Below are 26,950 nucleotides of genomic sequence, written 5' to 3' on the forward strand. Positions count from 1 at the left end.
ACACTAAAAAAGCATCTTCAATGGAGATTTTACATTGAAAGAGGGTGATTTAGGTCCAGGACTAGGCCTTGTTCAAGCCTTGTCTGTGAAACCGGCCCATAGACTTAAACTGAGCCATACCACAAACTGAACTAAGAACCTTCATAAAAACTAGAAGCATATAATCTACACTAGAGGCCCTTACAATCACAAGCTCATGTCAAAAGCCAAACAGACATGTTGTTAAACCATTGTGGTTCAACATTACTAGTTATTCTCCCTTGATATAGACCCCTCTCTTACTTCTCGCTTTTGTCCTGTTTTCACACAGTAGAAGGTAAATAAGATGGAGATTATGCGGGCAGCAGGTAGGCCCCTATATTCTTTTTTAATGGAATATGAATTATCCATCTTGACTTTTCAGGCAGCAATCTCATTTCGCCGTGGATCTTATTGGACAGAACACCATTACCCGCTGAGTCCAATCAGTGCCTTAATCACCCCTGTGGAGATCGATTGGAATGGTCAGACGATTTCAACTCTGCAAGACTCTGACGCTGCCAAGAGTGCTTTACTTTTAATACTTCCAATGTTAACATTTACACAGCCAGATATGTGCAGTGCACCCTTTTGTCAATTCCAGTCAGATTGGATTGACTAGAAAGGGTAATTGAAGAGGGCGCTGGGTGAGTGTGTGCCGCTGAAATGGAAAGGTTGTTTCCAACCCTCCATACTGATACACATGTTTAATACCAATAAACACGATTATATTATATATATATATAACTGGAAGGTTTGGCATTTATAATGATGTTTATTTCGAATATGGAGCCCCATTTTCCAAGGGGATTTCCATGCCTCACCAACCATGTTGTGCTGAAAGACACAGACGCAGACACAGACCCACACAGACGTACAGAGTCAGACAGATAGACAGAGAGACTGGCATAGACAGACAGACAGACAGACAGACAGACAGACAGACAGACACAGACAGACAGACAGACAGACATAGACAGTTTATAGATAGACAGTTAGTTGACAGTTGGTAATTAAATAGACACAGACAGTTGATAGACATGAACTAATTCGGTGGGAAACATCACGTATAGACATGAAACATGCACAATTTCCCAGTGATTTGTCAGCCAATTGCCCCAGTGGCGTTTTGGCCCTGTACTGTAATTAGGTGCCTTATCTTTGTAGTGTGTGGTCCTCTGATACACAATATGACCCTCATTTCAAATACAGGGTGTGAAATGCAATTACTGTACTTCAGGGGTTGGATACAAGGCCGCTTATCATTCTGTTGCTGCTCTTAATTAACTTAAATATTCTCTACAAATAATTTTCAGGCCTGCAGTGGAAGCCCTAAATTGGCTGAGGGAGACATGTACACTCTTGAGGTATGGTAATCTGAATAAACATATTTTTTCTCTCTTCAAACCTTAAAATAATGATCATTTTTGGACTCTAAACGGGGGAAATCTTACGGAGAAGCTTTGTACTCTTAGGAGAAGGCAGTGCAAACTGTGTGCAGATTACTTGTATGTGTCGTCTGGGAGAAAGTACTGATTAAGTAAAAGTGGGCCTGTGTTCTGAAATGTGTGTCAGACTCGTCCCCAGACAGATCTGTTTAGAACATTAGCTTCGAGGAAGGAAATGTTTGACTTTATTTTTCTGAGACAGGATGTCACATACATCCTCCTCCTTATACGAAGTAAACATGGCCATGCAGAAAAGCGCTACGCAACCATATGGTAAATCTATAAGTCATTCGGTGAAGCTGTGAAGCAGCCAAGCTGTGTGCCAACAGCTGTATGCCCCTGGATTTAACCCTAAACCAATTAGCAATCAGCTATTAGCCGTATAGACCCCCTACTGCTGTCAATATCCACCATATAATTGTTATACCATTTTCTTTGCTTGTAGCAATGCCCCTGGTGAAACAGCTTGAACAATCCCATTGTCAAAACCCCAGCATTTGAAATGTTGTCGTGTCCTTTGGGTATTGAAGCACACCATACACAATCATTGTCCACTTTCCACCCACACTCCCCCAGATTTCAGTGGTTGTTGCTGAGTGTGTATCAAGTGGTGCTTTTATGTATCTCATCGTAAACAGCTTGAGGACCCATGCGAACTGTCTGCCACTTATCAGTGTGTCAGACAGACCAGCTTAGAGCAGCATTGTTCTTCCAGACAGGCCTCTCTCTACCCTACAGGCCTAGTACTCTGGGCTGTGGCAATTTCCTTTTACCCAGTTACGCCTTATAATGAACTGAGTCACTTTCTATCACAACCACTCGAAAGCCTGTCGCCTTTGTACATTTGCATTCCAGTCGTAAACGAAACAATTAGCAGCACCCCACATTTTTGTGTTGTTGTTGTGGTTGTTGTTGTTGTTGTTGTTGAGGCACTGCAATCGTGGCAGTAGCAACAGCAGCCATATGAGGCGGTTATATATTAATTTAATTAATTAATTTTGCCATTTAGCAGACGCTTTTAATCCAAAGCGACTTACAATTACAAATTACAGGGACATTCCCCCTGGAGTAACTGAGGGCTAAGTGCCTTACTCAAGGTTGCCCTACATTAGGTTTGAATAAAAACACTCACAGCATGCACTGCAACACCTTGGAAATACAATAGAATGTAACCAACATTGTTATGCTCTTATAGCTCAGGTAGCCTACTCTGTATCGTTGAATAGATGCAGGAATACTTCCTAAGCATTCAATATGAACATTTTATAATTCTGTATAATATTCACATCTTATAGTTCTGTAATAATCTTCTATTGACTGGGAGAGACTTGTTCTGATCATTCAGGCACAGATAAGAGAAGTTCCCAGTGACACAACAGCAGGAGCAGCAACCAAGGTTATTTCGGTCTCCCTATCTCCTGACTCTCTGCGCAACCAAAAGCCAGGTGAGCAGCCATGACGCTGGACGTCATAGCCCTCTCAGAGCCCATTGATATTCAGAATAGAATAACGTTAGGGGGTGAATCTTGTAGCCTGATGGCTAATCGATTGAGCCAGCCTCCATAACAGAACTGCAAAACCAGCCTGTGAGCAATGATGAGCCAGTGTTTAACCTTGGTCAGAGAGAAGAGTATGATGAAGATAATAAAAAGGCAAACTTTTACACAGATAATCCTTCTTTGGCACATTAGGAAATATCTCTCTGGAGAATGTCCCTCAATTTTGGACTTTGTGCACATTATTTAATTACGGGAGCGTTCCTGAACATGACCAGGTCAAATAAAGATGAAGCCATAACCGGAGTAGATGAACTGCAATATCTGTGTAACCTATCTGTATGGCGTAGAGCGTTTCTTCCAGCCACATTTCTTCTGCATTAACAACCACTGCTGGGTTAATCAATACAATGTCATGATATTGTATGGAGGGTAATTGTAGGTGTCAGCAGGGGTGGAGGAGAGTAAATGTGAGTGTGTTTGAAGCACACGTCTCCTCCCTATTGTTTGACTGTTAGACTGTTTTTCCCCCAGTCCGTGATTTGAATCGTGACATTGATTGAATGCCACAAAATCACAGACTGCAACACAACAGAACACAACAGAACACAACAGAACTCAACTCTATTCAGAACCTGTATGAAGTATCTCCGTTTAACATTTCATGTGATGTGTCACTCAATTGAAAGAGTAAAAAGAAAGCACACGCTTGGAATTTTCAAAAGTAGTGTTTGTACTTGTTAGAAAAGAAAATGGAAAATGGCCTACATTAATGGGCTTTCAATGCATGACCATGCTGTGGAATGGCTTTCAACAACTAACATTCTCTCCACCATGCTTTTGTGTGGAGTAAGAGGGATTATTTAAGTCTAAGACCTTGACCTTTCTGTGTAACAAGTGGTGTCAACACAACAGTATGAAAAAAAATGAAGCTGAACAAAAACAAAAACAGCAGGCCACTGGCGAAATGTCTGAATGAAACAAATGCAATGTCCAGTCTCCCTTAAGCAGGATAAAGGATCGCTGCGGCGGTGGTGTGGCAGAAAGGACATTTTCCAGATGAGGTGAATTAAATCTGTTTTATCCCCCTCCAGCGGGAAGTCCAAATCCGAGTCGTAATTCCAGAGTAAAAGAGCATGAGTGTGACAACACCACATTGGACTGTCAGGGGGGAAGGAACAATGTTCTGGCCACCTCCCTGGCCCGGTGGCAGAGATGACCCTAATGGGCTTTAGCAGCTGGCCAGCACACATGATCTTAATGCTCTGGAGAAACAGATAGCTTTCGGAAGTGAATCGGGCAGTGGGGTTTAATTTAGTCTCAGATAGATATATAGTGGATGGCGAAAAGACAATAAACTGATGTTACAAGAGAGCTCTTTCGAATCCAATTCAATTTACTGTGCTCTTTGGATTCAACACGGTGCAAATCGAGTGTGGGTGAAAGATACACAAAGAGGGAAAACGCAGGAAAGGAGTAGTCATCATAAAATAAGTGTAAAAAGATGAAATTAGGGTTGCACATGTAACAATAATATCACATTCTATCACTCCTGCGCTTGGATTGCATGCAGCCTTTGTGAAACTAAGCTATGTAATAGGGCTACTTGATGAGGACCACTGAGGTTTTTTGGAGACAGACTGAGATAAAATATTTGGTGAGCTCAATGCCACAAATCACATCTTTAAAAAGGCTTAGTGACTGTTCCACATGGGCACACTCTCTCTTTCCACATTCTAAATATTCCAATAGATCTTTATTGGTTGGAATGTGGCAACAGGATTGGAAGTGGCACCCACATCCCAAATTGCACTTTCCACTGCATTATTCATTTTCAGTCGTATTTTACAGAATTTATGCAAATTGGTCACAAATAATTCATATATAATAAAGCAGCGCTGGGATCTCCTGGTCACCATCTTCATCACCGTCTCCCAGCAGGTGTGCAGTGCAGTCTACCATGGAACCTTCCAGATATCCACACGACTCTCTAACAAGGGTTCTTGCTTACAACAGTGAAGATTGAGATTCGCTGAATAAGCTAATGGACAGTTAATAATAATAATGATATATGGATATGCCATCTAGCTGACGCTTTTATCCAAAGAAACTTACATTGCAGTGAGTGCATACATTTTTCAATATACTATAGTCCCAGCAGGAATCAAACCCACAATCTAAGCATTGCTAGCACCATGCTCTGGCAACTGAACCACAGTTGTAGACTCCTGGTCAATAGACAGATAACATTGATTGGAACATGGCCTCTAGTTATCTTTGATTTTCACCTGCTGCTGACTTGAAGCAGGTCTCTCTGTTGTAAGGGATTTTATCTCTATGAGACTAAAGGCGTAAATAGCCTGGAGGTGGCAGGTGACCTAGAGGTCAGAGAGGCCGGCTAGCGGTCAGAAGGTCGCTGGTTCGATCCCCACCTCAGGAGAGAGCTGCATGTGAGCTGGTGACTGGCATCGTATCTAAGGTGCCTACCACCCCCGTTGTGCCCTTGAGCAAGGCACTTAACCCCTAATTGCTCCAGGGCAGGGGGTGCTGACTATGGCTGCCCCTGTGCCTAGAGCCCAAAAAAATACAGTTTGTCGTACTCTGTGCAATGGCAAAAAGGTTGAGTCTAATATACAACATAGTATTTACTGTACATGTTCTTGACATCAGCCTACATATAAACAGAATGCACACAAAAACAAAAAAAAAAGTTATATAATGAAGCGATATAATAGGCTATAGGCGTCCAAGTGGTCTTTTTGGGATCGTTGAGCCGTTCGTTGAGCCGACTGATAGGTTCTTTCATTACTACCCATACACGGGTTGGGGCTGGCGCTCAGAACCAGATCCATGTCTTGTTTTCGTGCGTGCCGATAGAAGGAGAGGGGTTAGAGAAGGAATCAGTGCAAGCGAGGGAAAGGGAGGAGGACGTCTGTCTAACGGTTCCGCGGAACAACAGGGATGTACAGCAAACACAGACAGAAAGAAAATGCCCAAATACCACCGGCACTATGTAGAAATTCGCTTATTATTGTGTTGTTTGTGCTACTACTGAATGGCATACTGGAAAGTGCCCACGGAGACCCCCGGGAACAAGGTAAAGAAAAGAGAGATGTTGTACAAAGTTCTCTCTCTCTCTCTTTGTATCTACCAGTTGCGTGAGGGACCTGGAGTAGAGGTTCGCTTAGAATAAGATCTTAAGAATTAAGAATTAATCAACCCCTGTCCGTGTTAGGGGCTACTTTGAACGTTTTGTATGCTGTGTCTTTTGTTGAACAACATCATTGTATTGTAATGTGAGCAGCACGTCCAACTTTCCTCGGACTGGGTTTTAATGTCCATAAAAGGAAGAGTATTGAGACGGATATCCCATATTTACACTGTACTAATGGCCAAACATCTGGCATATTTTGCCTATCATGCCATGCCAACATCTTTAACTGGATATGGCAATTTGTGAGTGTGAGTGTGTTTAATAAACGGTTGATTTATTTGAAATGAGGATTGTCAGTGCCAAGATACCTTTTTTTGTTTAGGTGATAGTCATGAAAACGGCTGAGGTGGACTCCCTAAAGCATATTTAATGACTTGCTTGCGGTCACTCTATTAATTACCCTGAGATTAAACACAATGTTTGTTGTTTTGTTAATGCTTATGGTCAACAATTGCTACAGTCTGCCGAGGTTAGGGAGAACATTAGGACAGTAAACATGCCCCATTAGCACTGTTCAGTGAAACTTGTGTCTGACAATGAAAATCTGTGTCTTGTCTGACAATGGTTGGAGCAAGAGAACACGTTTTAACAATTTGGGATATTGAGTATTGAACAAAAATATTTACATTTTTTTGTAATAGTTTTTATTTTTTATTTTTATAGATGTCTAATGAGCTTAATACAGTACAACTGTCTTACTCCATCATAATCCAAAATAGAATACTGTTTTAATCCAATGTTTCCAAACAACAGGAACATAAATAAACACTGTATAGCTTCAACATATTTAAACTCCAACATTGATGTCACAGACTGTCAGTCCTTGCATCCAGAGTTGTGTCTACGAACTTGAGAGTCGTAACAATTCTCCAACCCCATCCCTCAGCCTTATGTGGTGGGGATGATGTTTTGTTGGTTTTCGATGGAAGGATTGTGACTTTAATCTGAAGGTATTTCTTTATTTTTTGTTTCACACTGCAAACATCGTTTTGTTGAGTATGTTAGACCAAACTGTTAATGGGTTAATGGGTTAGTTGGTTTGATTGAGTAGCGCTGTGTGTAGCTTATCTTATGACCCTGTCATTGAGTGATCATAGATGCAGGAAAGGCAGACCCTGTTCCTCTGTCGCCCGCTGTAGAGGGATGGCTCCCAGGTGGGGAAGGAAGACCTTCCTCCTGTCACTTCTAACAGGGAGTGATGAAGTCAGCTCTGTCCTGGTGTGGAGTGGTCTGGTCATGGTCATGGTCATGGTCATGGTCATGGTCATGGGGTACTGGTGTGATCATGGTCAGGGAGATGGGGTCCTGGTGTGGAGTGTGGTCATGTGGTCATAGTCAAGGGGATGGGGATGCTAATAGACACCAAGGTTTTGAGACGTTTAGTTTGATGTAGATGTTTAGTTTTTGCCTCAGCTAGACACTGAGGTTGTGTTTGTTCAAGGGATGACTATAGACAACATGGTTTAGGAAGTTTTGTTTGTTCTGTATAGGGGAGGTTACGTTCCATACTAGCTCACATCTTAAACACTGTGGGAAGGGGGGGGGGGAGGGGGGGATAATCTCACCCATCTCTGAATCTCAGAGAAAAGCTAATACGAATCATGTCCAATTTTGTGAGGGTTAGATGACAGTGTGATCTTATCTGACAAAACCAACAGAAGCTTGTATAACACGTACATAGACAACTGGAAGACAGATTTGGCAGGGGACTTATAATATCATGAACTAAATTCAATATCTGGTGTCTTTCTTTCAGACCACAGCGAATGCGTTTGAAACACGGCCTCTTGTCGGCTGTACCCGAGAGTGACCCTGAGGATTATTATTATTATTATTATTATTATTATTATTATTATTATCAGTGCTCACTTCTCTATTATGTTGTCCAAAGGATGGACAACATAATGTTATGTTATTATGTTGTCCACCACTTGAACGGTCAAGATATACAGTATTATGTATCTCATCTTGTATTGTACACTATGTTCAAACACTGTTTTACTTGTGTTGTAATCCATTGTACACTAGTAGTGCTATGTTTTGAGGAAATGCTGTAAACTTGTGTTGTTCACTTTCATAATTATGTTATGAATGCTCTTATGCGTCAGCTTGGTTTGAAATTGGCCCCTGCTTACATAGCAGGTTTCTGTAAAACGTCAGCCTGTTACCATACATTTACAGGACAACCCGTTTACAAAGTACCCAGCCCCGTCTGCTGTCCACATGCTTTGGATATTGACTGAAGCTCTGAAGCTAAAGGAATCTGTATTATTTCCGTGGAGGAGGAGAAGTTGGCAGTATGTAGACCATTTTAGTGCACCTCTGTATAGCTTGACGTCCATTAGCGACCTCACCCTAAATACTATGAATTTCAACTCTTTTTACCACTCCAACTGCAGTGCAAACCCCTTGTCGGTTTCGCCTGACAAAGTTCTCCCCTCTGAGGTTCGATGGATAAAATATAACAACAGGCCTACACGCCTGCGTTGGTCCGCCCACAGAGAAAGATAGGCCTTTTTGTTCTGCCGTGTGGGATTCTTTTTTAGTCATTATTCATTTTCCTTGTTTATGTGTTGCGTGGCCATGGCGTGTAGGTGGGTTCAACAGTGTACTCTATTCCTAAAAGCCATCAGGAACTGAAACACTCAATGTCCATACAGCCTTTCAGTCTTGTGTGTTACGTCAGTTCAAGGAAAGTCTATGACCACCTGAGAGATTAACTGCGTGTAAGCTCCTCTTATATAACAGATAATTGCATAGTGGTATTGAAGGACTACATGTCGGTCGTGAATGAAACTTTCGTTTCGTTATATAACCCAAGTGTTTTGAGAGGCGAAATTCTCCATCAATATTTTTTTCAACTGTCAAATTTGGAATAAAGCCATTCGCTTAATGCCCCAACACCCTCCTCAGATTGCCTCATAGTTTTTCATTACAGCTACATTTGCACATTGCCCCGGGCCTGTAGCGTTGAAACTATTCAGCCGCCGTCATTTCAGCACGCACACCTCGGCTTTGGTGAGCTCTGCCCCGTCTCTTGTGCGTGCGAGGAAAGTTTTCTCTTGTTAAGGACCGTCAGAAATGGAAAAGCTTCTTCCCTGGAGCACACTGTCATTGATGCAAGCACTACGGTCCTCGAATGACTGAAGGAACACAGTCTCATTCACAGGGCCTGCATCGGGCCTAAGGGGGTGGATGAGTCTAGTCGTGGGTGGGGAGGAGAGAGGTATGAATCTAGGAACGGTTGGGGTGGGGGGGGAGCAACCCTTAACACTCTAACACACTCGCTGAGAGAACCACCGGAGAGAACCACCGGTTCCAAATGTCCTCATTTGCCGTGGCAGCACGCCTCCTTAACGTTCCACACAAGAGCCAGAGAAACAGAGTGGCTGTTGGGAGATTCACGCCTGGGGAGGTGTGAGCACTGAGCACACACACACACACGCCCACACACGCATGCACGCACGCACACACACACACACACACACAGACACACGCATGCACGCACACACACACACACACACACACAGACACAGGGACACACGCACACACGCACACACACACACGCACGCGCACACACACACACACACGCATGCACGCACGCACACACACACAGACACACACGCACACGCACACACACACAGACACACACACACACACACGCACACGCACACGCACACACACACACACACACACACGCACACGCACACGCACACGCACACGCACACGCACACACACACACACACCATCGCCATCACCACTAACAGCACCTCATACTGTCATCTCCCCACCACCCACCAGCCACAGACCGTCCTAGGCGGAGTAGGGTATTATGAACAGTTATTTGTTGCCATTCTGTCTGAACGCCCCTAGCAGGGGGCTTTTGCTGTGCAATCTCAGACAGTTTCCGCTCCCTGTATGCTTGCTAGGCACCTTAGAGAAGGAAGGAGGCAGTGGGAGGAGGCACACTGGAAACAGTATGGGATTCTCCATCCATCATGTGGAAGAGGCCAGCAGAGCCACAGCAGGATCTGTCAGATAGAGATCAACTCTCTCTCTTATTGTTTTCCCCACAAAACAAAAACCTGCTAGGCAAACGTTAAGTGCAGAGCTTACTTGAGTTTCCCCTCTGTCTGTACCTCTTTACTTGTTTCTTGACAGTCCCTCAGGGGAGAGAGAGAGATAAGGCCATCAACAGAGAGAGTGAGAGATGAAGAGACAAAAAGATACGGTACCTGTAGGGAGAGAAATCAGAGAAATCGGTCAGACTTGCTTGCTAGAGACTGAGAGATGATGGTCACACTTAACATGATGTTGTCCCATACAGTATTATGTATGACACTGTAATAACACTATACACTACCTGTGAGTAACTGTAATAACACTATACAGTAGAGGGATAGAGAGAAAGCAGTCAGAGAGAGTGTGTTTGCTAGAGACAGAGAAATAGTGTATCTTGGACGACCTACCTCCTCTGTGTTCAGTCACATACAGCCCTGTGTTCAGTCACATATGGCTGTGTGTTCAGTCACATATGGCTGTGTGTTCAGGCCCTGTGTTCAGTCACATATGGCTGTGTGTTCAGTCACATGGCTGTGTGTTCAGTCACATGTGGCTGTGTGTTCAGGGAACATGAGTGTGCAGTCTGTGCGGCAGGTGGCCGATCAGCCCATTTCATGGTACCTAAAACGAGATGTTACGTTTGCAATCTGTGCTGTCCCAGTCCATTAGGTCAGATGAAATAGGACTGGGGTGGTGCTGTCTTTCAAGACATGGTTGATTTGCATCCTCAGAGGGTCTCTTATGTCTCGTAATGTGTAGCTCAGCTGACTACGGTTGCTCTCCTTGTTTTGGTTGTGTTCTCTAATTCTTCATGCATTAAGCATGAAGCTAAAGTCCAGTGTAGAAAGAGTGCTCTAATGTGCTCTGTCTGAGATGATTAGAAAAGAGGCTCTATTTGAAGTGCCTGTTTGAAATGTTATCAACATTAAGTTTAACATTAAGTTTAGTTATGACACCACATTAAAAAAAAAACTGAATCTAGAATTTTCCAACAGAATCTAGAATTTTCCAACAGAATCTAGAATTTTATTCCATCCATATAGGCTACATGCATAGCAACATTTAGAAAAAAAATATCTCTCATAATCAGGACATTGTAATGATCATTTTAGGTCATTAACCCCACTAACCTCCCACTCGTCTTGTTCATCTGCAATAACCCCCCCCCATGATGGGGTTACAAATTATATGCACAGATCCCATTTCAAAACACTGCTTTCAGTAACTCATAAGTATTGCATTGGGAGCAAATGTAAAAAAGGGAGACTAAATCAAGACAGAAATACCAGTAATATACAATAATGCTGCCATCCTCATGAAAACATCCACATCTGTGTTGGAAGATGGACAGCTACATATGCAAACCCATGTGTGCCACAAATAAACAGATGGCTCCCAGTCAGTGTGATCCCTGGCCCTGCTTCCCTTGGCTCAGATCCATTATCTGGAGGTTGTATTTAGTCACTTTGAGTTGCACACATGCTTCAGAGTGGTGGGTTGTCAAACGACCGTGGGAGGGGCTGAGCACGACCTCCATGTGCGAGAATATCTGCCCACGGAGGTGCCTTGACCCGAACACTTTCAGCAAAGCTAGTGCAACGTTCCAGAGACAGCTGAACTGCTCCGGTACAGATGTCCAGCAGGTGAAGATGCATGTTCCGTGAACTTGTACTAGTTGCCGTGGTTTCTAGTTGTTTCTGTAGCTCTGCATACACAGTTGCCCACAGTGTTGAACGCTTCAGCTCAATCAGCTTCATTTCCGTGTTCTTTGTATCCAACCAGTCTATCAGAGATAAATCCAGTTCGTGTCCATCAAAGCTGTCGGGCTTGATCAAGAAAAAGAACATGGGTCCATACTTCTGACAGTCCCCAAATCGTGGTGTGAACTCAGACTCAAGCTCGCTCATGTGGGTGCTGATGCTGTGCTGCGAGGACAGCTCCCGTACGTGTTTGAACTAAGTAGCGGAAAGTGGAGGTAGCAACATCGCTTGAAAAGATTGCTAGCTTGCCGGCAAAAGCCGTCCATGTGTCGAACAGTTTGCTCTGCACCTTGCAGTCGAAGATTGAGCTTGTTGAGGTGTCCCGTAATATCTGTGAGATACACAACCCACTTCTCGTTCTCGAGTTCTGGGCAGTCTTGGCCTTTTTCAGCCAGGAAGGCCTTGATGCTATCAAATCAGCCGACACACTTCTCCAAAACCTTTCCGCAGCTTAGCTACCTAACTGCTGAGTGGAGAGGGATATCTTTGTATGTGCTGTCCATTTAATCGAGCAGGGACTGGGACTGACTGGTGTGTCAGAGCAGATCGCTTAACTAACCTTTACCACCAGAGGTTTCCTTGGTCTATTATGCAGTGGAATTTCATGATGGGGTGACCAATCTTTTCCTCTGATCTGACAGCTCCCCTCTGTTTCCCGACCATGGCGGGGGCACCATCTGTTGTCACTGCAAAAATCTTCCTGATGTCAATCCCTCTCTTGTCAAAATGTTGCACAAACACCTTGGCTAATATCCTCGCCTTTTGTTGTGTCAGACATTGGCTTTAAGCAGCAGAGCTCCTCTCTTCCAGTCGAACCACAGTATCTGCCGAACGTACGTGTCATTCACGTCCACTCTCTCGTCAAGTGCAATGCCGCAGCATCTTTTAACCCAGCTGTCGTCGGTGTGCTGAAATGTTCTGCCATTTCTTCGATGCGTCGCTCAACACTTCTATCTAACATGGGAAGATGTTTTATTCTTGATTTGATTGTCTCTTTGTTTGGTGAGCCTTCAAACAGAACCTCTGAGCTACGGAGAAAAGCCTCCTTAATATATTTGCCATCCGTGAATGACTTGCAATGCAATGGCCAATGCGATAGCTTGCTTCAGTCGCATGGTTTTTAGCAGTGGCCAAGATTTTGAGGGTGTTGACTTGCTTCCCATAACTGGACACGGCACGTTTGATGGATTCTGCCTTGTCTGCCTCATCTCAAAACCTAAAGTACACACAACACGGTCCTACTGAAAAACGAAAACTGCATTCTTCTGTCCATAAGAAAACGTTTACTTAAGCTTTCTTGTCTAGCGGGGTTGCCTTCATCTACTGAACCTGAACTGATGCAATGTGATTCCTGTGAGAAATAGATGCGGGAGGCCGGTACCATCAATCAAACTAAATAAGACAGGCGGTGCAACAGCCAATGGCTGTTCAAGAGGTGATTTGGCATGCAGCTGAGAGGGCACTTGAACATTTTCTTAAAAGAAAATGATAATTCAAAAATCCTCCCTCGCGCGCTTATCGCCAGTGTGCCTATGATTACTGGTCTATTTAGTCATTAGTATGAATCATGTGGACTGAGCCCCTATGAGTCAGTGAAAGGCGGCAGTGTTCATTATAAGTGGAAAAATAGCTTGATCTGAAGCTATCTGCTTAGAAATCATTTTCTCCTTCATGAATGTTTCACATTTTCAAACAGTCTTGATTGGAGGTTTTGAAGCTAGCTGCTTAGAAATAATTTTCCCCTCATGAATGTTTCATATTTTCAAACACCCTTGATTTGAGGTTTTCCTTTTTTTCATGACTTTAACATGGGCTGCTGGAGTGCCTGGTCTTCGACGAAAGAAATTAGTCATAATATTTGCATCAATTAATATCCCTTTTTTTCTTACAGTGCGTAGCTCTTTCTTTTACTGTAATAACACCTAATCCACCAGCAATGTTAACCAAGCAGCACAAGAGCCATTTTTCCATCATTTCAGCTCTACCTGTGGCTTGACAGACCAAATTTTCGTCATTCATACAGTACTACTGTGTATGAGCTAGTTCTGTGACTTTCAACAACGAAACCTCTGCATCGGAGGAGGAACTGTAATGGCCTCAACAGTTTTGTTACATCCCCTAGGGCCTAGTGTATCATAGAAAACACCGGACATCTCATCTCAAAAGCATGATCTGTCATCAGACTGGCTGTAAACTTTAGGAGCTGCCACAGTCGTCGGTTGAACTAACAGACATATCGAACGCCCCCATCAGGAAGTACAACAGGTCAGGACGGTTAGCGAAATGCCCGGTTAATCCCGATGACACACAGCCCCGTCCTATCCTGTCGGTGGTCACCTCCGTGGTCATGGCTCCGTCACACCTGCTGCCGGAGAAAAAAGTACAAAGGGAAACATGCAGATGCTCTTGCTCTCCCATTCTGCCTCTCTTGGGTCTTCTTCTCTTGATCTCTTTATCTGATGTGGCTGTGGAAACAAGAGGTAAAGGATGGGAGGAGAGGGTGTGAGAAAGTAGAGATTCTCCTTCATCAGCACTTTTTGGTTTCCTTAATCACTCCCACCGGCCCTGAAAGTGGGATTTAAAGCCCAAACCGCTGGATATATCCAGCTAATCTGACCACGGCTAAAAAATGGTGTTTTGCTTTCATGTGTTCAACGAATTCACTTTGGGAGCAGCAATATACCCTGTGTGGAATTCTTTTTGTTCTTTTTGAATCTCTATTGTTTTTCCAAGCACCAATACATGGTTTTTTCGATGTGCACATTGTTTTTCTTGAAGTACACCCAACTAATTACCCCCCCACCCCCCACCGTCTGAGAGCAATTGAAGAGGCTGTAGGCTACATTTGGAGAAATGTGGAAAAAAGTCAGACATACTGTACTGACTTTTCCCTGGCATGTAGACACATAAGCATACCCAGCTGTACTAACACAGCAGTAATGGGAGACTTGGGTGAAATGCTAGGGAGAGAAAAGTCAGACATGAAAGGAGGCATTTAAAGATCATTTACCAAAAAAGAGCGCTCTCTCTGCAAGTGGATGGCCCCGAGGTTGGCGTTTGAGCGGGCGGATAAGACGGTGTATCCAATGAGCTCTCTGTGAGGACTGGGGATGAGGTTTAGGATATAGGATATAGGAATTGGCCCTCTCATCCTTTTCCCCCCTCCTCCTCCTCCTCATCCTCCATCCATCCACCTCCTCTTCATCCTGCATCCTGCAGAGGGAGAAGAGCAGCTTACACAACATACACACACACACACACACACTGTGTAATTGAAAAGAGTAAGCTAAGGTCTTTCAAAGTGTTGCAGGCAGAGAGAGAGAGCAAGAAGGGGAAGGGACACCGGTGATTTGTTGACTGGGAGGTTGGATGTCGCGTCGGCCCGGCGTTCATTAACCGCCTCGAAGCCTCGTCCTGCCGCGGTCGATCATTTTGGGGAGCAGCGTGATGGAGAACCTGGTCCCCCTCCACCCTAATGCGTCTGCTAAGCCCATTAGGCTGGCTTAATGTTTTCTGCAGAGAAGATGCCTTACTGATGGAGACACGAAAACCAGTGTGGCATTTGTGTAGTCTGGCTCGGAGGAGATGAGTGTTTCTCCTACCATTGATGGGGGTGTGCATCAAGCCTTAACTAGCTTTTTTTTCCCCTTCCACCCCCCCGGCCCCAAATCGTGCATCAAATATTCAAATGAGGAATTTTAGGTTAGCTGCCCTGTTGCTTTCGAGGGCTTTGCACTTCCTGGTGAATGATGATCAGTGATTTATCTGTTGTGTTCATTCATATGTGACAGCAGCTGGTGAAACGGGGAACAAGTCAAGTTGTTGAAAATCAATGACACACTCGCAAGTCGAGCCAAAATATTGCAATGTAATTGATTCGGTGAGTAATCCCCACTGCTACCTAGTTAACTATAACACTACTTTACATTGTCAGCAGGCTCACAAAACAAGCTGTGTTAGTTGACTAGCGAGTGTGTCATAAAGTTTCAACAATGTTGAAATGGATTTACATTTTTCAGAATAAAAGTCTGAACATTAATCGGTTGTCGACTTGCTCCCGGTTTCACCAGCTGCTGTCACATAAAACGTGTGAACTTCTTTCACAAGTTTCTTTCACAATTTCCAGAATGAAATCTGCAAGACAGTTCTGAATAATCCTATTTCATCATACATTTTAGGGCAGGGTTGTGGTTTTTGCAAGAGCTTTTTTGTGGCAAGCTAGTACACTAAATCTTGCTGCGTCTGATCCTAGCTTCATCACTCACATTTCCTTAACACTGCTACGGCTGCTGAGGAACAGGGGACTAAGACAGATTTGTCAGACGCTCAAGAGACGCACACATCCAAAAGGCTGATCAATATTACGTCATTGCCATTAGTGTGCATTTCATAAATGAAAGATGGAGACCATGGCATAATACGCTTATCATCTCTGAGGCTGGGAAGGCTGTTAGAGGGTGAACGGTTCCATTTGTTACGCCATAGGTGGGGAAGATAAGGCAGGGGTGGGGAGGGGATGTTTTTTTTGCATGTCAGAGGTGTATTCTCCAACTGAGAGAACTGGCTAGGAATGAAATAATGAGTTGAGCAGGGCTGGCTAATGTCGTGGAGTAATCCTGCTTCCTTGGGTGTAGAAACAGGGGTACTCTTAGTCACTGCTGTTCAACTCGTTATTTTGCGCGCCCTATTCTGAAGACTCAAAATGTCAAAGTAGTGTTTTCTCCCTCCATGCTTCTAGCAGGTAGGTGAAATAGTGCTGACATTTTAAGGATTCCTCTCACTCATATCAGCTAATAATTGGTGACCTTAACCTGGAGGGAAACGTTTGAACGTTCCCCCTGAGGTAACAGGATTATAAGAATCAAATCTAAAAGTCATAGATGCCTTGTGGGCGGTTACGATATCGACAACATGCAAAAACCCAGAGTACCTTAGAAATCCTGAAGAATAAAATGATAAAAAGAGGTTAGAGAGGCCGGCTAGCAATCGGAAGGTCTCTGGTTCAATCTCCACCTCGGGAGGGAGCTGCAGGTGCCCTTGAGCAAGGGTCGTAAACCCCTAATTCCTCCAAGGGCGCCGACTACGGCTGACCCTGTGCCTCGACTAAAAAAAGACCAAATTCCAACAATCTTTTCTTTTCTTCTTCTTTAGTTACAGTAGGCAGTGAAAATATACAGGACAATGAGGGGTTGTTAATGGATCGCCAACACAGCGATGAAGAGTTCTTTGGAGAGCTAGTCCAGTGCGATTCGGAGTAAGAGTGGTAAAGAGCTTTTCCCACAGAGGTGAAAAGTGCCTTCGGTACATTGTCTGACCCCCCCGCCGGGACGCCGTTGTTTGTATAACTCAGCGAGCCGCCTCAGTACCTCGAGAGGGCTATCAACCTAAAGACGTTCGCTAAAAGCTACCTAGCCTGGCGGAGCTCTGGGGAGCTGGCCCGAGCCTCCACTTAATTATACACTGCGAAAGAAAAATCACGTATGAGTCATATGAGTTAGCTGCATGAGCACACTGTTGATTCCAGCAGGACTCGGGGAAGGGGAAGTGCAGCATTAGGCCGAGTCGAGATGGCGAGATGCCCTCCTCCCTTCGTCTTACCTTCTGATTAAGAGCCGGCTATTTCCTCCTCTTGCCAGAGACCGTTCTCGTATACCTGTTCGGTTCTTACCACTGTGTTTAACGGCCGCGCAGTGCAGCTGTTGACTGTGCTTTGACCGTAATTCAGCGCAGTGATTATGCTATTATTTCCGCGCTGCTCTATGAGGGGTCTCATTAACAACCCCACTGCTCTCGATTAGGCACTATGAGTCATCTGAGAGGCCGGAAACAGGAGCATATGATAGGGCTTGACTCAAACAACAAAGTGGTCTCCTCTGAACACCCCCCCTGCCACCCCCCCCCCCCCCCCCCCCCCTCGGAGTGGTGAGTGTCGATACTCAGCGGCCCAGAGCCAATCAGGACGCCGCTGTGCCCCGGGACGCACTCCCACGATTCCCTGCTGCTCATCATTAATTATCCTCATTACCTCGGAGGGGAACCAGGGGAGAACAGTTTGTTCCTTTTCATATCCTGGAAGGATGGTTCCTGGTTTGCACCCATCAGATGGGGGTCTTCTGTCACATGGGGAGAGGAGGGGAAGTGTTCCTTCAAATTGTCTTCACTCACAGTTGTTGTGCTCAGTGTGTGTGTGTGTGTGTGCGTGTGTTTTTGTGTGTGTGCGTGGTGTATGTTTGTGTGTGTTTAGAATACAACGAATAGTAAAAGTCTAGGTACAGTATCGCTACGGAATAGGGCCCAATTTTAAGTTAGTAGACTTCTCAACAGTCAATGGGAAAAGCATTGCGTCTGTTTGTTTCACTATTATCTTATCTCCCCAAGTACACGGTGGTATGGAAACCCTATCAGTGACATAGACAACACATGGAGAGCTCCAGTGGACACATACGAATCACTCCATTTGGAGATTCAACTCCCAGCGAAGTGTTTTTGTCAACTCGGGGTAGGCTGCCGATTTATCTCCGGTAATCTAGTCATCATGTCGAGTCTAGCGCTCGGAGAAAAAAACAGTGCCATTATTCTAAGGTAACCACATTGCCCTCTTGACTGCAATCACCCTCACACAATAGGTTGAGCGATGTCAGCGAGAGCGATGACATATTATCGGCTTGTGTACTGTAAGCGCCTGTCCTGCCACCAAACCCTTCTCGGCCAGGGGGGTGGGGCGGGTCACACCTCTGACCGCGACAGACAGTCTGTTACTAATCGGTTCTCTGGTAGGAATTCATGTGGTGGACCTTGAGTTGTTTTTGTATACACTTGAGTAGTTTTATTCTAAATAAATCTGTGTCCGTGGAAAACCTCTACTGTCGTGACGACGACCTTTGGCAGTTATTCACGCCGTCAGATAACGCTGTGTGTAGTAATCTATTCTGCTCGCTTTTCATTAACCTCTGTTGTTTTGCTCTTCCACAGGGGAGCGCAGGGGCCGGGCGGTGACAGCGCAGTGGCTCCCCCATGGGAGGACCAGGAGGGAGGCTGGGACCGCCACGCAGGTCAGAACCGTCCATTAACCTTCCTCTAACGTTCCTCCGCCATGTTTTCTTCTCACGTCCCTCTGCCGTTCCGACCTATCCGGTTAGCGTAGCTGAGCGCTGCGGGGTTTTTAGATACACTTTAATGAGGTTTTGTCGTCATATCGTCGACGAGATGATGCTTTGTCCGTTCAGTATGTTGTATTGATTGGTGGAAGGTATTTTTAGACCTTCATCTGGACCGTCACCAGCTTCTTCTCAACCTCTCACACACGCGTACGCAAGCAGGCACAGACACGCATGCAAGCACACGCCCACACCCACACACCCACACACACACACCCCCCCCCACACACACACACACACACACACACACACACACACACACACACACACACACACACACACACACCCACACACACGCACACACACACACACACACACACACACACAGAGAGATAAGCAAAGATATGTGCCCTTTAGTGAAATGATAAGGAAGGAATGTGTTGTACACTAGTAGTGTGTTTTACACTAGTACTGCTAATTCACCGAAAGGTCGGCCGTTTCCTCTTCCTTACAACAGCAGATTTTGAAAGATTAACAATGGGGACTTTCACATCAGGTTTTAGTTTGTTCATAAAACTGTCCCTCAGAACACAAGTTGCTTGTCATCTGCTCTGCAGCGGGCCTCAGCAAGAACCTGACTGCCAGTAAGCTGAATTTCAGATTGTAGTTTGGCAGTCGGCGGCGCTATTTCTTATTCAAGACCCAGTTGGACACAGACAGCTGAATTCTTATCAATGTCTATGTCACTTTCTATTCCACAGAGATACTGTTTTTGTATTCTGTTTTCTGTTGGGTTTTGGGGGTATGTTCAAGGTTATTGTCCGTGAAATGTTTGGTTCCAGTTGTCACTGTTGGCTTTCTGTGGTGTCACAAGGATGTTGCAAATCACTGCAGTCTGTTGTTTGTGTTCTCTGCAAATGCAATAATACAGAGGGAGCATGGTCACTATTGGCAACAGGCTTGTCTGCGTATACAGTCCCACACAGACGCACACACACACACACACACACACAAAGAGACACACACACACACACACACACACACACACGCACACAGACACACACACACACACACACACACACACACACACACAAAGAGACACACACACACACACACACACACAGACACACACACACAGACACACACACACACACACACACACACACACACACACACACACACACACACACACACACACACAAAGAGACACACACACACACACAGAGGAAAGAATGTGTTATTCATCACTTAATCCTTCGCATGGTTCCTCTTGTATAAAAGCCATTCTGACATTTTGGGAAGTTCCACAAGACGGCGTGTAAAGAGGTGTCAAGGTAGGATGAATGTGAAAAGGTTGAAGGGTAAATATTATTAACATGACTTTTTCTCTGAGTTGAAAACTGCGAAACTGACTTCCATTGAGTACGAGCTCTGTACAGGCCTAGGGTTGCATAGGGTTGTAAACCTTCCGGTAAATGTTCTGAATTTATTTTTATTTGAATATATAGGAATTTGGGGAATTTTGCTTAAATTCATCAAAAGAAGTTAGCTTATAACAGTGAACCTTCAGCTGATTCTCACAATCTTAATGAGCCCACACTACTACACTGTCTGAGCCAAGGACTGTATTATAATGGTTCTAATTTCTGCGTTTCTGAGAATCAAAGACGTGATACAAAATAGCACTAACATTTCTCCAAAACTCATTTATTTCTGATCACATCACGTTCAAACAAATGAAGACAGGACCTCTAGAGCCACAACAGGTAGAAAAGGGGGAAACGATAAAAGAGAAAAGATGAAGAGGGACAGAGAGTATAGACATGGAGGTATAATATCGTCTTGCACCAGTCCAATATTTTTGTATTTTCGCACAATCTGGCTACCTAGGCAAGAATCCAACACCAAGGAACCAAGGGATCCCAGCTAGCAAGCTTGCGGTGGCCCATGAGTGACCCGTTGTTGGCAGAGTCTGCAGCCCTGTATCTGCAAAAGCTGTCAGCATGACAGAGTCTTAGAGCACATGGCCCAACAGCCCAACAGCGTCACCCTCCCATTAGCTAGCAGGGTATTCATATCGGTCACAGATAGGACCACCGTAGCAAGCCGACACCTGGCCCTGAGTCAGTCCACAGGTGGCCCACAGGTCTGGCTGTTGGAAGGCCATCCTCTCTCTTTTTTTGTGTGTGTGTGACAGATACAGTAGAGATTTAGACAGGAAGGATGGGTGAGAGAGAGGAGGGATGACATGCAGGATATGTCCCCGGCCGGAATAGAACCAGGGACCCTGCGGTTACATGGTCAGTGCTTAGTCCGCTACGCCACCTAAGCGCCCCTGAAGGCCATCCTCTCTGCTCGTTCGCCACCCTCTTCCTCTTCGCTAAGTTGCCACCGTCATCCTGCTCTCCTGTCAACCACCTCCCTACTCCATCTACCCTTTCCCTTTCCCAATCTTTCCCCTCCTTCTTTACCAAGTTTTATATTTAGCTCCAGTGGCGGAAGAATGGGTTTTTACATACCAGAGTTATGGGCTTGATTGTCAGTCTACCATTGGCACGTCAATTGTTGGTCTACCGTCTTTGCGCGGTGGTTCAATTTGTAATGCATTTTATTTGTATCTCTATTGGAAGGATTTAATCATTTGCAATGATGTCTACTTATGATAAGGTAAAATGTTTCTGTCTCCATGTGATATGGTAAATATATCCAATGCAAAAAACATTACTTTTAAATGTTATTAGAGTTAGACTAATTATTAACATATGCCACAGGAGAGGTCCAACACAACCTCTCTCTCATCTTTTTATGATTCTGTATCGATACTTTGACTCTGAGTATCAATTTCTTTAGCCCACCTTCACCCCCCCTTCGGAGGACAACTCCACAAGAGCATATTTAGTATTTAGCATTCACACCTATTTATACCTAATACCTAACTAATATATTTAAATTATTACATTCAATTCAATTTTCCCAATTTCTGTCTCTTTTTTTAACTGAGTGTTGCCCTAAGAGGTAGGCCTATGATATAGCAGTCTCCCATCATCAAATGAAAACAATAGATTTTTGGCAATATTAAATCACTAAAATCACAATATATCGAGAACCAAAACATATATTGAATCACAGCCCATGTATCGCGATAATATCGTATTGTGAGATCCCGGGAAATTCCCTCGCCTATTCTTGATGCGACTGTGGCAGATGTGAAGGAGATTGCTGCCTCACCCGGATGGGGGGGAGGAAGGATGAGAGGGGCTCTTTGTTATGTTGATGATATCTATTACACTGCATGTTGTTGACTGCAGTCCTCGAGACAGGCATGTCGAGGCGGCTGAGGGCCCTGCTTGTATGCGAACAGATGTCCCTCCTTGGCCCAACTTTAATGTCAGCCAATAAGGGGGGAGAGCTCCAGAGCTCCAGGCATAGCCTCCCTGATGAACCGACGAAACCACTTCCACCACCCCCAGAAGAGCCCCTATTCAGGAAAGAAACATGTGGCCTATTACAAGTCTTCTTTTTGAGATAACACTTATCTCGGAAATGACTCGCCATGTGTCATTCTGTAAGTACAATAGAGTCTCAGCACGTGTCCTGTTCTTCTCTGAGTTGAAGGACTCTGGCCCATTTCTCTCCCATCTATATATGTAAGAGAGCCTTGTGGAGCCGCGCCCGGTCCGCCGCGTGTAATCGCTAATTGACCGTGATCATTCGAGACGTGGCGTCTAAGCGCATGCGAGAGTGAGATCAGCGGGTCCCGCCAGCTCCCCGCGAGACACATAACCACTCGGAGCGGATTCAGCCCCACGATCTCATCTGCATAGCGAGGTCCCCGCGCGGCCGCTGCATGCTAACAAGGGGATATCGACGTGTATTTGGGAGGTGTCAGCAGAAAGGAAATTAAGAAAGATGAGAGCAGAATGAGAGATCAAACTATCAGAACTCGGGGGGGGGGGGGGGGGGAATTAGAACTTGAATGTCGAGGTTGTCTTGAAGATTTTATTCGATGGTTGAAGTTGATGTTATTGGATTTCTTTGGGTCCGACGCAACAGCATCCGCCATTTTGTTACTCCATAGAATGAATACGTGCGTTTTCTGAGTTCAGAGTGATGTGGGCTTTCAGTCATCTTGTTTTCATGACTAATTAGTGAAAGGGCCAACAGGTGTGTATCCAGTAGACCTAGGTGTTTTTATTCAGTAGCGTTCACATCCCCCCCCCCCCACTCTTGTTTTAATATTTCACACAATATATATCACATTTCTTTGCAGCACTTTTGTTCTCATAGCCGCAGTATTCCATCATAATGGTTGGTTCTCAGAGTGCGGATTGAGGATTGACAGAATCACGAGGCCTCTCGTTCTGTTATTCTCTTTGCTTTCCTCCCAGCAGTCTCCCTGTCGCCTGCCTGATTAGGTTATCTCCTGCAGCACGCGCCTATCTCTCACCCCGTCAACAAGCCCACGCTCGCCACGACACTCACCTCCGCAAGTTCACCCACCGCAGTCCACAGGGCAGGAGAGGGGTTGAAGTGATTCTTACTCAATACACACAATGCACACGCACACATACATACACGCACACAGACATATACACACAGACACACACGCACACATACACACACAGACACGCACACATACACATACGCACACGCACACATACACACACAGACACACGCACACACACATACAGGCACACACACACGCAAACGCACACGCAGACACACATACACATACACACACACACTCCCACTCCCACTCTCAGCAAGTTCACCCACCGCAGTCCACAGGGCAGGAGAGGGGTTGAAGTGATTCTCACTCAATACACACACGCACACATACACACACGCACACATACACTCACAGACAGCCGCGCACACACACACACGCAAACGCACACGCACACGCAGACACACATACACATACATACACCCACACACACTCCCACTCCCACTCCCACTCTCACCTCCTTAAAACCTCACACAATACACACAAATTAAATGGCAAAAAAACCAACAGCAAAAGCTGCACAGGGAGAACGTTGGATGTTGTTTATTTAGCCACGCTAGATAATGTGTCTCTCTCTAAACATCTTTCACTGAATTTTGTGTGTATGTGTGTTTGTGGGTGTATGTGGGCGTGTGTGTGTCTGTGTGTATGTGTGTGTGTGTGTGTGTGTGTATGCATATGTGTGTGCGTGTGCGCATGTGTCAGTGTGGATGTGTGTGTGCATGTGTGTGTGCGTGTGTGTGCGTGGATGTGAATTATGTGTGGTTTATGTGTGTCAGTCAACAGGATTCACTCACCGCAAAGGTCAAATCTAATCTGCATGTCCTCTCCTAAGACCAGTGACCACCACACTACATCTGCCATTCCACATCTCTTCCTCCTACCTCATCTGGGGCCTCTGCTTTAATTGACTTATGTGAAATATGTGTCCTCTGGCTATAGCCCCTCCCCTAAAGCAAATACCTCACAAAGACAGGAGACAAGGGGGAAAACAAATATGTTTACACTAGTTTTCTGTCTAGCGACCATCAAATGAAATCTGCTCCTGCCCAGACCGTGGAGAAATCAAGTATGGCTAACTGCTTTTTTCCTGAATCAACAAGAGAGCTTGATGTTTGTGTGTGTGTGTGCGTGTGTGGGTGTGTGTGTGTGTGTGTGAGAGAGAGAGAGAGAGAGAGAGAGAGCGAGCGAGCGAGCGAGCGAAATGGGAGATAGAAGTATTTGCTTTTTCTTCAGCATATGGGCTGGCCAGATCTGACATTGACAAATGCAAAAGAACAATCAGAGTGAAGTTCCTCCCCCCTAAAAAGAACGAGATGGGAATGAAAAAGCAAGGGCTGTCTCAGCTGTGAGCGTTGAGCCAATCCAACAAAACACGGCCCTCTATACTGGCCCATCCATTCCTGGTGTGTGTTGTTCCAAGCCTCTATGCATGTATTGTTTGTCTTGCCATAGATGGTATGGTGCCTACACAATGTTCCTTTATGCTCCAAACCATGAAAACTCTATATGCATCATTGGTTACTGTTTGTTTAAAGTCACTTTTAGAATAAGTTTCATGTGCTGTTAAGTTTGCACAGCTGCGAATTAATGCGCTTGTTTCCTTTCATGTGAAATGTGAGTTTCTCAGCTGGCTGGCTGGCTCATTAAACACTTTATGCACACCGTCTATCTTTTGTCTACATTTCCAACTAAATAATGGCTGCACCCCCAACCACCAGCCAAGTCCTTTGTTAGTTTCAAATAAACTTCGCTGGAGACAAAAAAACATGAGAATAATTGACTTTTTTTTGGTTTGTATTGTTTTGTTTCAGTTACGAGGAGTCGACACATTGTGTAACCAAGGTAACGATATGACAGCATATTTTAGCCGAGCTACTTTTGAGATATACGAGACAGATCAGGGTCAGACAGAGTCGCCGCTATCTGATGTGAGACAAGGCTATGAATGGAGACTGTGGGGTGAAGACCCCGTCTGTTGAAAAGGCCTTATCTGTCAGAGCCCTGAGAGGAAACAGCTGGAGGGGAAGAGAGTGAGAGAGAGAGAGAGAGAGAGAGAGAGAAGGAGGAAAGCAGAGCGGAAGTGTCAACGGTCTGTTTTCATCACTCCTCCTGCGTCCAGCCTCCCCCCCCTCTTCCCTCCTCTCTCCATCTTCCAAGGTCAGCTGGGTCAGGTTACGTAAAGCAACAGGGTGTTTGTGTGTGTGCATGTGCGTGTGTGCGTGTGTGTGTGTGTGCAGGTGCGTGTGTGTGCAGGTGCGTGTGTGTATGTGTGTGTGTGTTTGTGAAAAAACAAATAGCTTGATGGTGATGAGAGAAAGAGCGAGTGAGAGAAAAGTGGAAGTGAGGGGGGCTATAGTGAAATGTAATATCGCCATGGATTCCTCATTATAACGTCAAGCCAAATCTCAACCACCTAATATGCACCCCTATAGTCATCACAATCAATGCAGTCAATCATAATAAAGCAACATTAGTGGTGTACACGCCGTGTGGGTGGAATAGCATTTCGGCATTTCATCGCAGGAATTTATTCGAGAGAAGAATGGTTTTTCTACCAGAATATTGTGCTGCACTTCAGAAATGACAGACTTCAGAATGACTGTGTTCTAAAGCTGAATACGTTTGGCACGAAACACTATTGTGATTTTTCAACAGCCCATCATTTGTTGTGTGCTCTCTCTTCAACAGTGACGCAGGAAATCATTGAGCAACAATGCAAGGACGGACACTCCTTCAATCTCCTATATAGTATGAGAGTCTGATAGACTTTACTTGAATGTTGTATCGAATAGGATGCTGGCATTGTGTTTGTTGGTCACCAGGGTTCTGTAGGTCTACTCGTGACATTTACAATTTCATCGGAATCCTATATAAGCAACGGTATTGCCTTGGAAGCACGTTCTTCTTTTTCTTTTTTCAGATTTCCTCTCCAAAGCACATTCAGTTCCTTTTTTTGTAATATTGTTATTGATGAATCTACAACCTTTCTTGAAAACATCACAAGGTGCTTCCAAAAGTCTCCAAGAAGTACATACATGTACATACATAGGACATACATGTCTCAGTACATAGGATATACATGTCTCATAGGATATACATGTCTCAATACATAGGATGTCTCAGTACATAGAATATACATGTATCTGTACATAGGATTTCTCAGTCCATAGGATATACAAGTCTCAGTACATAGGATATTGCATATGCATATTGTTTTTATGACATGCATCATTCCTCTATTGCTATGTTGGACAATGAACTGACTCTTGTTGGCTGAACGAACATTGCTATTCTTAACAATTATGGGGTGGAGGGGGGGGGGTGGATGTCCTGACTTGTTATTTG

At 44.7% G+C, this 26,950-nt stretch overlaps 1 protein-coding gene across 1 annotated transcript in view; it reads left to right on the forward strand.

Moving 5' to 3' along the window:
* Window positions 1–334: 334 nt before the first annotated feature.
* Window positions 335–26,950, forward strand: part of adam19a (ADAM metallopeptidase domain 19a) — a gene marked incomplete at both ends in the record, with an annotated part of 99,035 nt that continues 72,419 nt past the window's right edge. Inside the window, 4 exon segments of the mRNA XM_080544132.1 lie at window positions 335–347; window positions 5,840–5,913; window positions 5,915–6,059; window positions 18,971–19,050. Coding sequence (XP_080400258.1) covers window positions 335–347; window positions 5,840–5,913; window positions 5,915–6,059; window positions 18,971–19,050 — 312 coding nt within the window.

Source organism: Nansenia antarctica, assembly GCF_963989245.1.
Source record: "Nansenia antarctica genome assembly, chromosome: 13".
NCBI lineage: Eukaryota > Metazoa > Chordata > Actinopteri > Argentiniformes > Microstomatidae > Nansenia > Nansenia antarctica.